Below are 13,729 nucleotides of genomic sequence, written 5' to 3'. Positions count from 1 at the left end.
TAAAGTGCGGTCGAGACCCCCTCCCCATACTTCCTCGGGGCGTTTTTTTAGGTGTGGGTGGCCGGCTTTGGGGAAAGGGGCGAGAACTCTACGGGAAAATCCGCCACGTTCGGGAAAATCACGTCTGCCGCAAGGTCGTTAGAAGTCAACGGAAGAAGAAGGAAAGAAATAGTATGTGAGAATAGGGCATCGAAGGTCACTGGTTTGGGACGCGATATGTCGCAGATAAGGAACTACCTTCATGTTGAGAAAGTGCGTCCTCTCTCTCTCCCTCTCTCTCTCTCCATTTTTATTTTATTTCTCCAAGGGTGACAGACGTAATACCATGTTGACGAGGACTAGAATGTATATAATTTACTTGATGCCGAACCCAAGCTGTAAATTGGAGGGGAACATCCATCCTCCAACCCCCCCCCCCCCTCACCCAGCAGGTTACAGGGAGGGGCGCAAGGTCACATTGAGACAAGCAGTGTCCCCAAGAGGTCATGCAAGGGTCGATGGAAAGTCATTCGGAATGATGACAACTGATATCAAGTTTATATTGTTGACTGGAGGAAGTGCCAGTGATTGCAGGTCGAGCAACACTTTGGGCATATCTTTTTATTACTTTTTTATTTCCATTATTTTCACTAGCATTGCTGTACTTTTTTGTCATATAACGGACGTAGGAAAGATAGATGTGTATGTGTCCTTGTGTGCGTGTGTGTGAGTGTCTGCATTCTAGTTGTCCTTTTATGCATACGAAGATTTGGTTCAGCATGTTGTCATATTGGCCCACAAACATAAAAAGTATTGACCGAACTTTATAGGTCGGTGCGGCATCGAAGGGATAAGTGGTGAGGTGGCAACGCGGAATGCAAGTGATACAGGCTTCCCAGGGTGAGGGCGAGGGTGAGGATAAGGGTGAGGGTGTGAAGTGTGGCAGCCTCGATGCGAAAGAATCTGTAGAAGGTCAGAGAGTTGCTGGAGATACCATGTCTGATGCTCGCTGCATGTTGTTTTACTTTCTTATTACACGAGGTTGACCGCCGGAGGGAGAACGTGTTGGTTTCGAGGATTCGAGTTTTCCATTTTTTGCCTGCGTTTTTTTTTTAAGATTATATGCCGTCATGCCTCTTTATGTGCGTGTGTACACGTGTCTGCCGCTTTATCTGTCGGTTCTACTTGCCCATTGGAAGTCGCTGTACCTTGTAGCAACGTCGCTCCCCCGTGTTTCGGCATGTCGAACAACCCCGGTGGATTATCACATGATCAGGCTGATACGCCTTGCGACGTGGGGAGCGAGAGGGCCCTGTGCAGTACCCCCTGCGGGCGTCGGGCCTCCGTTCTCTACGATGGGGAGGACGGCTGATCGCAGGCTGGACGCGTTCCAGGTTGTGCTCCAGCGGTGACGATGCAGAGCGAGTGGTGCTAATGCCATGATTGCTTTGTTTATTGGCTCGAGGTTCTTAGGGAAAGGGGGGGGGGGAGATGAGGGAGGGAGCCATGTTCCGTTTCTAAGATGTACAGTTGAGAAAATTCTTGTTTCGTTTGTTACAGGATGCTGAATGCAATAGATTCTAAGGTTTGAGTTTGGGCGAATACAAAGGGTATCGAGGAGAAAATTCTTTTAAGACGTGGGATCTTCATGTATAGGAGAAGCGGTGCCAGTGGGGGATATAGGGCGGCGGCACAATGGGAGGGAGGTCACGCTGCTTAAAAAAAATGTAAAAAAAGAAGAGATGAACTAATTAAAAATAACGAAAGTGATGTCGAGGCCCATGAATACATTACCGGTCGACTTCCGCATTTCCCCGAGGGATTTCTCTTTTTCGCCCCCCGGCACTTGATGAACGAGGGGGAGGGTGGGGGGATAGGGGTCAGGGGATAATTCTAACTGCCAACACTACCTACGGTTCTCTGCAGGAGTGCCCCGCCCGTTGCCCTACCCCGCCCTTCGCATGGACGTGAGGTGGCATGTTTGTCGGTGCAAGTTGTGCGAGGCGTGTCAAGGGGTTTTCTTAAAGACTTTCCTCGGCGAGAGTTTATGCTGCCGGCAGTGAAGGGAAACACCTGACGGGGAGGAGCCATTCGAAAAGAAAAGAAGGAGATGGAGGAGGAGGAAGTAGGAGAAAAAGAAGAAAAACGGGGGAAGGAGAGCAGGAGAGCGAAGAGGAAGGGGAGAGGAAGGTAGGGGGAGAGGAAGGAGAAGGAGAGCTAAAGAAAAGGAAGAAAAGTATACAGACAGGAGTAAGATATTGATAGAATAGCTTTTCCTCTCCCTCCCGGCTTGCCTCTTCCTTTCCATCTCGCTTCCCGCTTTGACATTGTGAACGCATTATGCCATCCTGATGCCGAAGCTGAGAGCCTTTGTTTAATTGAAATGTTGACAGGAGTTGTATTAACTTTGCGTTATACCACAACAGTGCAATATTGCGGCCGCTTTTGTCATTTTCTGCCGCCGTCAAAGGCCGTTTTTAGAGCTGGTAAACGCTTTTTGGCGCCGCTTTTGTAGGCTGTATTTTTAAAAAAGATATTTTCGAAAAGGCTGAAAAAGGGGTAAAACACACATTTTCTCTCTCTCTATCTCCCTCTTTCTCTCTCTCTCTCTCTCTCTCTCTCTCTCTCTCTCTCTCTCTCTCTCTCTCTCTCTCTCTCTCTCTCTCTCTCTCTCTCTCTCTCTCTACATTAAATGGAGTACTGGCTATTAGGGGAAAGAAAGTGTCTTCATTATTTTAATTGTGAACTTAAGGCGATAAGTGTCCATATGGTCGGATTTACCGTGCTTCCGCGTTGGCTCTCCTGCCTGTTTGTGTCCCTCGTCATTTGTGGAAATGGCATCGTTTTAATCAGGCTGTGAATGCGTAGCCCATTGCACCCCCCTCCCCCCTCACTCCCTCCTTCCGTCTCCCTCACTCTCCATCTCGCTCTTCTTTCCTCTTCCTCTTACTCTTCCTACTTCTTTATGCATTTAATCGCCTCCTCCTCCTCCTCTGCTTCATTCCCATCCTCTTCCCCTTCCTCCTCTCCCTCCTCTTTCTCCTCCTCTTTCTCCTCCTCCTGCTCCTGCTCCTCCCCTTCTTCTACTTCTACTTCTTCTTCTTTCTCCTCCTTCTCCATCCTCCCTTCCCTGTTAATGAATTCAGCTGATATAAAGTCGGGAGTCGTAAAGGGACAAAGACTTCATGTGAGAGTGTCTGTGTCTGTCTGTGAGAGAGAGAGAGAGAGAGAGAGAGAGAGAGAGAGAGAGAGAGAGAGAGAGAGAGAGAGAGAGAGAGAGAGAGAGAGAGAGAGAGAGAGAGAGAGAGAGAGAGAGGAGGGGGGGGGGGGGGGGAGAGAGGGGGGAGGGAGGGAGAATGTATGAATGGATTTAACGTCTTTTTATTTTTATTCGTTTTCGTTTTATTTTTTTTTTCTTCTTCTTCTTCTTCATCTCTCACTCACCATTTTTTCAATCATTATTTTCACATGAAGAGAAGAACGGGATCGTTGTGACACTATGGTTCATATGACGCGGCACAGCAATCAAGAAAAAAGAGAGAAGTGAGGAATGAAGGATAGGTAGAGGTAGAGGTAGAGGTAGAGGTAGAGGTAGAGGTAGAGGTAGATGATACGATGTCTTGGATAGATAAAGCGGAATACGTGTAGACACTTTCTCCTCGTGGTCGCATCGCCTGTCATCGCGGGGAGAAAGCTGTATCTGGCTGGGGGCTAAAACTTGCACTGGGCGATATTGCACGGTTGCACGACTGATAAATGCTTCCACTCGCACGGTATGGTTGTCTGATGCAACAGATTGCTCGGCTGAAAAATTTGCTGCCTAACGCCCCCCTCTTCGCCTCTCCGCTTTCTAGCCGCTTGCATGCAATAAGTCTTTTGTGTTCTTCTTCTTATTCTTCATTGTGTCTTTTTTTTTTTCTTTTTTTTCTTGCAAAAAATCAGAGCGGCATTTAGGGAGATTTATTTGCATGTTTTAACTGCCGGTGAACTCGGATGCGTTAAAGTCTCGCCTGAAAGCAAGAAAGTTGACGGCGATGGCAATGCAAAAATGTTCTCTCCCTCACATGTTATTTACTCGCCAGCCCAGTGAGGTGAGGGTTGTGGGGGGCGGGGGGAGAGGGAGGAGAGATGGAGGGAGGGAGGGAGAGGGGGGGGAGAGGGGGAGGGAGGGAGGGAGAAAGAAGTGAGGAGTGAGAAGGAACTTGGAAGGTTTGCTGCAACTTTGCATGATTGCTATTGCACTTGACCCCACGCAGTCTCACTCCAGACATGCATGACGTTCTCTGTTCCTTTTGGTGTCTTGTGTATGAGGAATACGCACATCCACAGTAAATACAGTCTGGGTGGTCTTACGCTCTCTCACTCACTCACTCTCTTTCTCTTTCTCTCCCTCGTTCGCTCGATTTCTCAGTCTCTTTCTCTCCATCTTTTGGGTTTCGAAGATTTTTTTGCGACGTATGATCGAGGACCTAATTACGCGGACCAACAAGTTTGCAGATAAAACCTTGACTTGCGAGTCTCTCCAGGGAAATGAATTTGCAATTCTCTGTTTAACTCCCCTCCCTCTTTCCCTTCAGTCTTTCTTTCTTTGCTCGTCCCCTTTTGCGCTTTCTCTCTCTCTCCTCTCTCTCTCTCTCTCTCTCTCTCTCTCTCTCTCTCTCTCTCTCTCTCTCTCCTCTCTCTCCTCTCTCTCTCTCCTCTCTCTCTCCTCTCTCTCTCCTCTCTCTCTCTCCTCTCTCTCTCCTCTCTCTCTCTCTCTCTCTCTCTCTCTCTCTCTCTCTCTCTCTCTCTCCCTCTCTCTCTCTCCTCTCCTCTCCTCTCCTCTCCTCTCCTCTCCTCTCCTCTCCTCTCCCCTCTTTCTTTCTCTCCTCTCCTCTCCTCTCCTCTCCCCGCTTTCTTTCTCTCCTCTCCGACCTCCTCCTGCGACCCTGCCTCGAGAAACCACCACCGGCACTTCTTCGCATAATTAAGAAAGCAGTTAATATGTCTTGGTTCTTGCTTGTGTAGTTAATGTAAAGCATTAACCCCCCCCCCCCCCCAGCGCCTCTCTTCATCTCCTCGCGCCCTTACAGTAACCTTGACACGGGCCGGGTGGAGGGAGAGAGGGAGGGAGGGAGGGGAGTGGGGACGACTCGGAATACTCTGGGTGTAAAATGCATATAGGTCGTCTTTGTCTGTGTGTGTGTCTGTCGCTTGAATAAGTCACGATGACCTTGGACTCGGAATTTTTTGGCTTGAGGGTCCATGTCTGTGGTGTTTTGTTGTTCGAGGTCGCTGCGTGTGTCTTTGCGTCATGTCGAAATGAGAACTTTTGAGAGAGAGAGAGAGAGAGAGAGAGAGAGAGAGAGAGAGAGAGAGAGAGAGAGAGAGAGAGAGAGAGAGAGAGAGAGAGAGAAAGATAGAAAGGAGGGAAAGAGTAGAGAATTGATAAGCCACAGCTGACGTCGACTTTCTCGAGCAGTAGATCAGAAAAGAGTATATGGGGGGGGGGTAGGTAGTGTAGGGGAGTGGGAGCATGTTCCTTCTTTTCACTATCAGCTGCTCCATCATCCAGGTAGCGCTGCTCCAGTTCCCCTCCCCCCCCCTCTCCCTTCTACTCTCTCCCCGCCTCCCCTCTTTCCGCACCTTCTTAGGCCGTAGCTTTCTCAGCCCAGTGACCTCTTGCTTTACCCAATCGGCTCTTTATGTCTTAATTAAAGCCCATCGATTGTCTTAAGAGTGTGTGCCGTGGTATGTGCATGGATGCTGAAAAGCGTCATTGAAAGGGATCAAACAGAAGCTTTGCTCTTGTTTAATATCACAAGAAATTTTCACCAAAAGCGAAGTGGAAGAGGGGGTTGGGTGGGTGGGTGGGTGGGGCTAGGGGAGGGGAGAGGTAGGGAAGGTGGAGATGGGGACGGGATCTGGATCTGGATCTTGATCGGGAGGTGGAGGGCGGGTCGGGGTGAGGACGTTGGCGTAAGGACGAAGCTTTTCTCTCTAATGCAAAGGAGACGCCGAAGTGATTGGTAGTCGAAGGGCAAGAAAAGAGAGATGGAAAAAATGAGCTTTCTTAGGCGTGAAATGGAATCGCGTGAGCGGGGTGGGATGTGAGGGATGGGAGGGAAGGAGGGGGGAGGGGGTTAGAGAAGGAGTTCGTGTCATGAAAACTTGGATAAAGGATTGTGAGTGGCGAGGCGAGGAGTTTCTTGTGAGCAAGGGAGGGAGAGAGAGAGCAACGGCTGGTGTGAGGGAGTCGGTTTTTGTTGTTGTTTTTTTTATATCGTTACTATTTCCTTTTTTTGAGATGCATTTTATGTGTTTCATCTCCTTTCCTTTCGGTTGAACTACATTAGATTAGAGAGTGGAGAGGTATTGGGACAGAGAAAGAAAAGGTGAAATAGCAGAGCGGGGCGGGAAAGAGGACAATAGGGAGGAGAAAGGGGGAAGGGGAAGGGGAGGGAGGGAAAGGGGGAGCAGGACACGAGCGCAAAATAAGAGGTAGAAACAAGACACGCTAGTCCTGGGCGGGTAGTGGTCGGGGCACGTGCCCACGCTTGCCACCGCACACACCCCCAACACCATCCCCGCACTCTCCTCTCCCCCCCCCCCCACCCCCACCCTACCCCACGTTGCACGCCTGCACGACCGCGATTCCTCCAAGGGAAGGTCGTGCGATGCCTCGGAGGGTCGTGTTCTGGCAAGGGCAAGAGCGCTCGGCTTGGGACAATTTTGACGGCAGTTACTGTACGACGCGACGCCTCGCTCATCATCGACGTAAATAGAGCGCTTGTGCCACGACGCGGGAGGCGTGTGTGTGTGTGTGTGTGTGTGTGTGTGTGTGTGTGTGTGTGTGTGTGTGTGTGTGTGTGTGTGTGTGTGTGTGTGTGTGTGTGTTCGTCTATGTATGCATGTATGTGTGTGAGAGACGTGATGATCCACGACGCACTTGACAGAGTTCAGAACCGTCGGATGTTTTATTTAAAGCTCCTGGAAGTCGCCGAGGATAAACATCGAAGCGAGCAGACATGTGCCAGACAGTCGAGTATGTGTGTGTGTGTGTGGTGTGCGTCGCGTCGTGCACTCTGATTGTGGCTCTGGTATTGACCGGGGCATGATGGTGACCAGTCTGGGCGTCGGCTGGCACGCTCCATTGGCACTCTCCGCCCATACCCCCTTTAGATCGCCCCCTCCTGGCACATCCCTTTGGCACCCTTTCTCTCCTCTTCCCCCATACCCATTTGGTAACTATCTCTTCCTCTTTCCTTTCTCCCTGTGCCCCCCCCCCCCTTGCCCTCCCCCTGCCTCACATCACACTTACCCCTCCCTGCAGTCTGCTCCTTCGTCTTACTACCACACACGCCTGGCTGCCCAAAACACCGCCCCTGCCCTCCTCTGCCCTCCCCTGCCCCGCCCACTCTTTCTCATTCCCCGCCCAGAAGCCCTTCTCGTGCCCCTGTCTAATGGGTGGGCAAGATTATGCCAGTTTCGTGAGGGCGATGTAATAGGTTGGGCGCGCTCGCCACCTTGCTATGCTGTTTCGGTCTCATTTATTTATTTATTTAATTTTTTCTTTCGTATCATTGTCAATGATTGTTACCAGTGGCGAGGGTAATCATTATTATTGCTATTATGAGTAGTAGTTCTAGAAGTATACTATCATTATTATATTTTTGCGCTCTTTCGCTTGCTCTCACTCAGTCGCTCACACGCCCACTGCAGCCTTACTACATCCTTACACTCCTCACACTCCACACCTCTCACCTCCTCTCCATCTCTCCTTTCCTCCCTTCCCGTCTCTCACATCGTCCTCCTCCTCCTCCTCCTCCTCCTCCTCCTCCTCCTCCCCTTCCCCCTCCCCCTCCTCCTCCTCCTCCTCCTCCACCCCCCCCCCTTCTCCTTCCTTCCTTCCCTCCCTCCCTCCCCAACACATCCCCCGCCCCTCCACTAAGCAGGAAGCAAGTTGACGTGAGCAATGGACAATGAAGAAGGCCATTTTTCCTCCTCTTATACGTTCTGACACTGGGCCGCGACAGGTAATGTATCTGATTCGATGCCAGGTGCCGCGAGCGGGAGAAGGGGCCGGGCGGGAGGGGGCGGCCCGTGGGAATGGTGGGGGCGGGAGGAGGGAGGGGAATGATGGGGTGTATGAGGAGGGACCGAGGGAGAAAGAGAGAGGGAAAGAGAAAGAGAGAGGGAGAGAGAAAGGAGAATTAGAGAGGGAGGCACGGAAGGGGAAATGGGATTCAGCAGATAGGTAATGGGGCGTAGCATTGACAGGGGAAAGAGTTAAAAGAGGGGATGGGGGTGAGGAGAGGGGAAGGGGAGAGGAGAGGGGAAGGGGGGAGGGAGAAGAGGAGAAGGAGGAGGAGGGAGAAGAGGAAAAGGAGGAGAAGGAGGAGGATGGAGAAGAGGAGAAGGAGGAGGATGGAGAAGAGGAGAAGGAGGAGGAGAAGAGAAGAAGAGAAGGAGGAGGGGGAGGGGGAGAGATAGAAGGGGGTCAGGCGACGTTAATCTACGTAACAGAGGCTGAGGGAAATTGAGAGGATTAATTTAGCATTTTAACAACTTAATCACCGTCATTTATTTTCCCGACGGCGTATTTTATTTCTCGTGATGCATCATGCTGTAATTATGCGTACTTTCTTCTTCTTTTCCCTTTTTCTTTGTCTTATCTGGAACTAGACTATTTTTGTCAAGAGTTATAATGATTGTTGTTGTTGGATTATATCTGTGATTGCAATCGTGTTTTATGGCCGTTGTTTATCTTATGTACCCGTAAATGTCCGTCATAATTGCCGGGCTGATTGCCTCTTATCATTCCTTCCCATCGGCTGTCCGATAATCCAACCCATAACGTGAAGTATCGGGAAAACCGAACTTTCTGGAACCTTAAGTCGACTGTCGAAGATGTGTTTTGATTTGTGAAGGTCGAAGGGAAGATATAAGTGTGTGTGGTGTTTGTATTTTCTTAAAGGCATTTTTTCGTTGTTCCTTTGTTCTTGTTTTTTTATGCATTATCGTTTTCGGTATTCGTGATTTTTTTGTGTCGAAAAAATCGAAAGAATTGATCACGAAAACTGATTTAATGCAGAGGATTAAAGTTAACCTTTTTATCGGAAGAAAAACAAAGGAACATAAGTTATTATGCTTGCATTCATCTTTTTTTATTATAGTTTTTTTCTTCTTATGCATGCCAGTCCTTCTGTTGAGTTGCACTTTGCAAAGGGTTGTTAATTTTTTGACAAGGTGTTCGTGACTTCTTGGGATTTGACAGAGAATTAAATGCTACGGCTGAGCGTTATTTTTATGGTGCGAGAAATGAAGTTTGACGTCACAGGCTCAGTAGAACACGCGATCTAAAAGCATGAGTATTTGCTTTAAATTTCACAGAGGAAGAGAGAGAGAGAGAAAGAGAGAGAGAGAGAGAGAGAGAGAGAGAGAGAGAGAGAGAGAGAGAGAGAGAGAGAGAGAGAGAGAGAGAGAGAGAGAGAGAGGGGGGGGGGAAGGAGGGAGGGAGGGAGGGAGTTTCTGAAGCCGTAAAAACAAAAATTGTACAAATATTTCCAAGGAAGTTTACGCATAACGACGCCTTGCGAAAGATCCCAAGACAACCGCCGGGTTTTATACGTGGGATCGACCTTACCCTACTGGCTTCTAACCCGCGTTGACCTGACCCCGTCGGGACTCTTACTCGGCGCTCGGGAAGTGCCGACGGAAATGACCCGAGTTTGATGAAGGAGGTAATTTTTTTGATGAATATAGTTTTTACTAAACAAGGTGATATGTTCATATATCTTAGAACATTCTTACAAAATGATGTCTGATTATCCGATATAATTGATTTTATGATACTAGTTGATCACGGTTGAAATGGAAACATCGTCCCTAGGGTTGAAAATTGATTTTATTAAAGCTGTATGTTTTATTATTATCAATATTATTACTCTTGGTGTTGCAATTGATTGATATAATTATTGTTGCAATTATCATCACTATTACTATTCTGATTTGGTTTTGAGGGTAGGCAAAGGAAAGCCCCTTAGCCACCTTTGCAAAATTAGTGGCGAACGCTGCAACATAAGATACTTCTGGGACCTTTCTTTTTCTTTTAATTCGATAATGAATTTGGGATTTTTTTCTTTTTTTTCTTTTTTGTAAGTTCTTTTATATATATATATTTTTTTCAAACGAGAGGGGAGTGATTTTTGTTATTTAGTTGCGAATTTGGTTTGTTATAGGATAATGACGGACTAAGAGAGAGTGAGTACATAAGTGAGTGAGAGAGAGTGAGAGAGTGAGTGAGCGAATGGACCGAGTAAAGAAAGGAAGGGAAAGGAAAGAGAGTGTGCGGCCAGATTAATGTTCTGTCGGGCTGCGGTGGAGTCTCTTACTCCCTCCACCTCCCTTCCCCCCTCCCTTGTTTTTACGGGCGCGTCGAGTCAGTTGTTTACACCGCCAGATTACTACACCTCGAGGTCGAGAGGTCGAGGTCACACTACACGCACGGCTTGTGAGACGCTCGGTGTGTAAGATGGCGAAAAAAAAAGTAATGAATGGACACAAAAGTGAATGAATAGGCGTGGCGATGGAGATAACGGAAGAGATAAACAGAATAAAGAAGAGCAAAAGGGTGCGACATCACCGAGAATTCCCCTCGAAACAAGGCGAGGAGAGAGGGGAAATAAGAAAGGGAGAGCCACTCCGATAGGACAGATCGGTGGGCGTGGTCTCATATCCCGAAGGACCGTCTGCATTGTGGAGGGGAAGGGTAGGGAGGGGTAGGGTAGGGTAGGGAGAGGTGCAGGGAGAGGGCAGGGCGTTGGGAAGGGGATGGGGAGGGAGGGCAGGATGTGTCGGTTGACCAGAACATTGGAGGACTAGACCTGTGCAACGCAGCGAATATTGATGGCACGTTGCAGTCTTGGTTTCCCTCTCGCGGGTCGTCCACAAGTCACACACACTTCTTGGAGAGAAGATGAGGGGGGGGGGAGAGGAGAAGGAAAAGAGATAAAGGGAGGGTGAAGAGGATGGAGGGGGACGGGGTGAAGAGGTTGAAAGGGTTAGAGGTGAAGTGATAGAAAGAGGAAGGTAAAGGAAGGGGGGGGGGGTAAAAGAGGGGAGGGATGGGACATTTATGTGACGGGGACGAAAAAGATAGCAGGTGCGTGTGCTGCGGTGGCGGCGCGGTTTGGCCCGGGAGTTTCTTTTATTTCATCGTTTCGCTATGTATTCAAATGTGTCCATGATGTTTATTTATGATGGAGGTTTCTGCTCTCTCTCTATCTCTCTCTCTCTCTCTCTCTCTCTCTCTCTCTCTATATATATATATATATATATATATATATATATATATATATATATATATATTTATATCTTTCTCTCTTTCTCTCTTTCTTTCTTTTTCCTTGAGCGGGAAAGACCACGTGGGGAGGCGGAGGGTGAGAGGGCTATATCTTTCATCCTTTTGTCTTGGCTTCGTGTCGATAAGGTTACAACAATGGATTCTGTTGGTGCTGTCACGCTGCCGTGGCTTCTAATGGGGTTGGGAGAATGGTTCTTACTGCCTCTCGGGACTGGGTAATGATACTCTCTCTCTTTCTCTTTTCTCTTTCTCCTTTTTCTCTCTTTCTCTCATTTTTCTCTCATTCTCTTTCTCCTTTTATCTCTCTCTTTCTGTTTTTATCTCACTCACTCTCTCTCTCTTTATCTCTCACACTACACTTTCTCTCTCTCTCTCTTTCTCTCTTTTCTGTTCTCTTTCTCTTTCTCTTGCCTGTATGTCAATATCTCTAGTTTTGTGAATAGCTACTTTTAGATTGTGGTAGTGATTACACCAATAAGATGTTTTGTAAAAAGCAGTTTATCCAATCTAACCCTCGTCTTTTGTGTCTCCACAGGTATGGTGTTTGGCGCCAGAGGAGGATGGGCGAAGCGTAAGTGTACCATGATGCTGGGGGAGGGAGGGGGAGGGGAGGGTATGTACCCTTCCCTTCCCCTCAATCTTCCATCCCCTTTCCCCTTACTCCGTGCCCCTTATTCCTTACCCCGTACCTCTTATTCCTTACCCCGTACCCCTTATTCCTAACCCCTTACCCCTTATCCTAACCCCATTACCCTTATCCTAACCCCATTACCCTAACCCCTTTCCCCTTCCATTTCCCCATCCCCTTCCCCTTCCCCAACCCGTACCCACCATCGTCGTCATCACACGTTCTTTTGTGATGAATTCATATATTTCTTTTCCGACATTTCCATGATTATCATCATCATCTTCTGCAATGTTTTAGACGACCGTTTTCCCGGCGCATCAAAGGGTTTCGATTCCCCCAAAGCAGCGGGTTCCGTCGCCCTCCTCCAACAGGCGACGGCGATGTCATCTCGGCCCGGTCAAGAGTGGAGGAGGTCTTGACTCTCTCAATCTCTCTCTCTCTCTCTCTCTCTCTCTCTCTCTCTCTCTCTCTCTCTCTCTCTCTCTCTCTCTCTCTCTCTCTCTCTCTCTCTCTTTTATTCAGGAGAATCTTGAAAAATGATTATTCTTTATCTTTTATCATTTCTGTAGCAGCTGGTTCAAAGGAGGGGAGGGAGAGGGAAGCTTCAGTGACCGCAACAATCTTGATAAGGGATCCTGAAGAATGGGCCTTACGACAGGGAGCCACAGAGGCCGTAATGGGCCGGCATTCGTCTGTGTCTTAGGTCATTGTGGCCGTGGATGGCAGCGCGCCCGTGAAAAGAAGATAAACAGAGGAGAAATAGGGGAATGGGGGGCGGGGCACGTCTGGACCCATGCCGTACCCCTGCCACGTCCCCTACCGCCCCTTACCGACGCCTCTTATGCCAAACCCTGTCGTATTTCCCATTGTCTCTAGTCCTGTTCTTTTCCATTCTCTTCTTTTCTCTACCTTGATATTCTCTATTTCCTTCATCCCCCTCCTCATGATTCTCCCTTTCCCTCATCCCCACTCCTCCTCCTCATTTTGCCCATTCCGTCTTTCGTCCCAGTGGCGCCCTCGTCCTCTCTCCCGTGATGTCGCAAGAAAATCTCCTGATTCCCCGAGCGTGGCCGCCATTAGGGCGTAAAAGATGGATCGGGAATATTCGATGAAAGATATCGCGCCGATTGACTGACTGGACCTGCTCGTTCTTAGCAGAAAATGGGGGAATCGGACGGGATCGGTCTAGTTCTCCCGTTTTTCAACTTTGTGCATATTTGTTTTTCGTTGTTTTTTTTTCCTTATGATGTTTCTTCTATGTATCCCCTCTTCTTCTTCATCTGCTTCTCCTTCTTATACTTGTTTTTCTTTCCTCTTTTCTTCTTTATCTCCGGCTTCTCCCCCCTCGTCTTTTTAATGGACGTCCCCCCCGTTTTGGCGAATAACAATCTTGCTTGACTGCAACTTGCTTAAAGCGAAGATCTTTTCGCTTGCTCGAACAGTCAGCTGGCGGCCGCATTTTTTCAGGATCGGTCGGTTACACTAACGATCTTAAGGGCCACACATATCAGGATCCATCGCTTTCTTGTCCCTGCATTTTCTACTTGACGCGAGAAGGAGACATTCAAGACGTCCCTTTACAAGTGCCGCCAGGGGCCTCCTCGCTCTTGAACAGGTAATGTCTTCGCTGATAAAAAAAACAAACACAAGAAAACTTTAGGACGTGGGGGGGGGGGGGGGTAGCTGGCCGAACGACTTACACACTAGAGGAAAAAATAAGAATAAAGTAAGATTAGTACCTAGAGTAAATTGAGAAGACGCGACCGCCGCAAGCCTTG

General features: G+C 48.6%; 1 protein-coding gene across 8 annotated transcripts in view; it reads left to right on the top strand.

Moving 5' to 3' along the window:
* The window catches only part of LOC122248722 (semaphorin-1A), a 369,289-nt gene that overhangs the window by 292,687 nt on the left and 62,873 nt on the right, over positions 1-13,729 (top strand). For 2 of the 8 annotated variants that reach the window (XM_086542472.1, XM_086542471.1), the window contains exon 1: positions 11,846-11,894. The exons of the other annotated variants lie outside the window; for them this stretch is intronic. In XM_086542472.1, the coding sequence (XP_086398598.1) occupies positions 11,861-11,894 (34 nt within the window). In that variant the 5' untranslated portion in view covers positions 11,846-11,860. Of the gene's footprint in view, positions 1-11,845; positions 11,895-13,729 lie in introns of those variants that run through there. 8 annotated transcript variants of the gene reach the window in all.

Source organism: Penaeus japonicus, unplaced genomic scaffold (genome assembly GCF_977035675.1).
Source record: "Penaeus japonicus unplaced genomic scaffold, GWHDUDI00000001_assembly GWHDUDI00000012, whole genome shotgun sequence".
Lineage (NCBI taxonomy): Eukaryota > Metazoa > Arthropoda > Malacostraca > Decapoda > Penaeidae > Penaeus > Penaeus japonicus.
The sequence above is the reverse complement of the archived record's forward strand: the minus strand, read 5'-3'. Positions and strand labels throughout refer to the sequence as shown.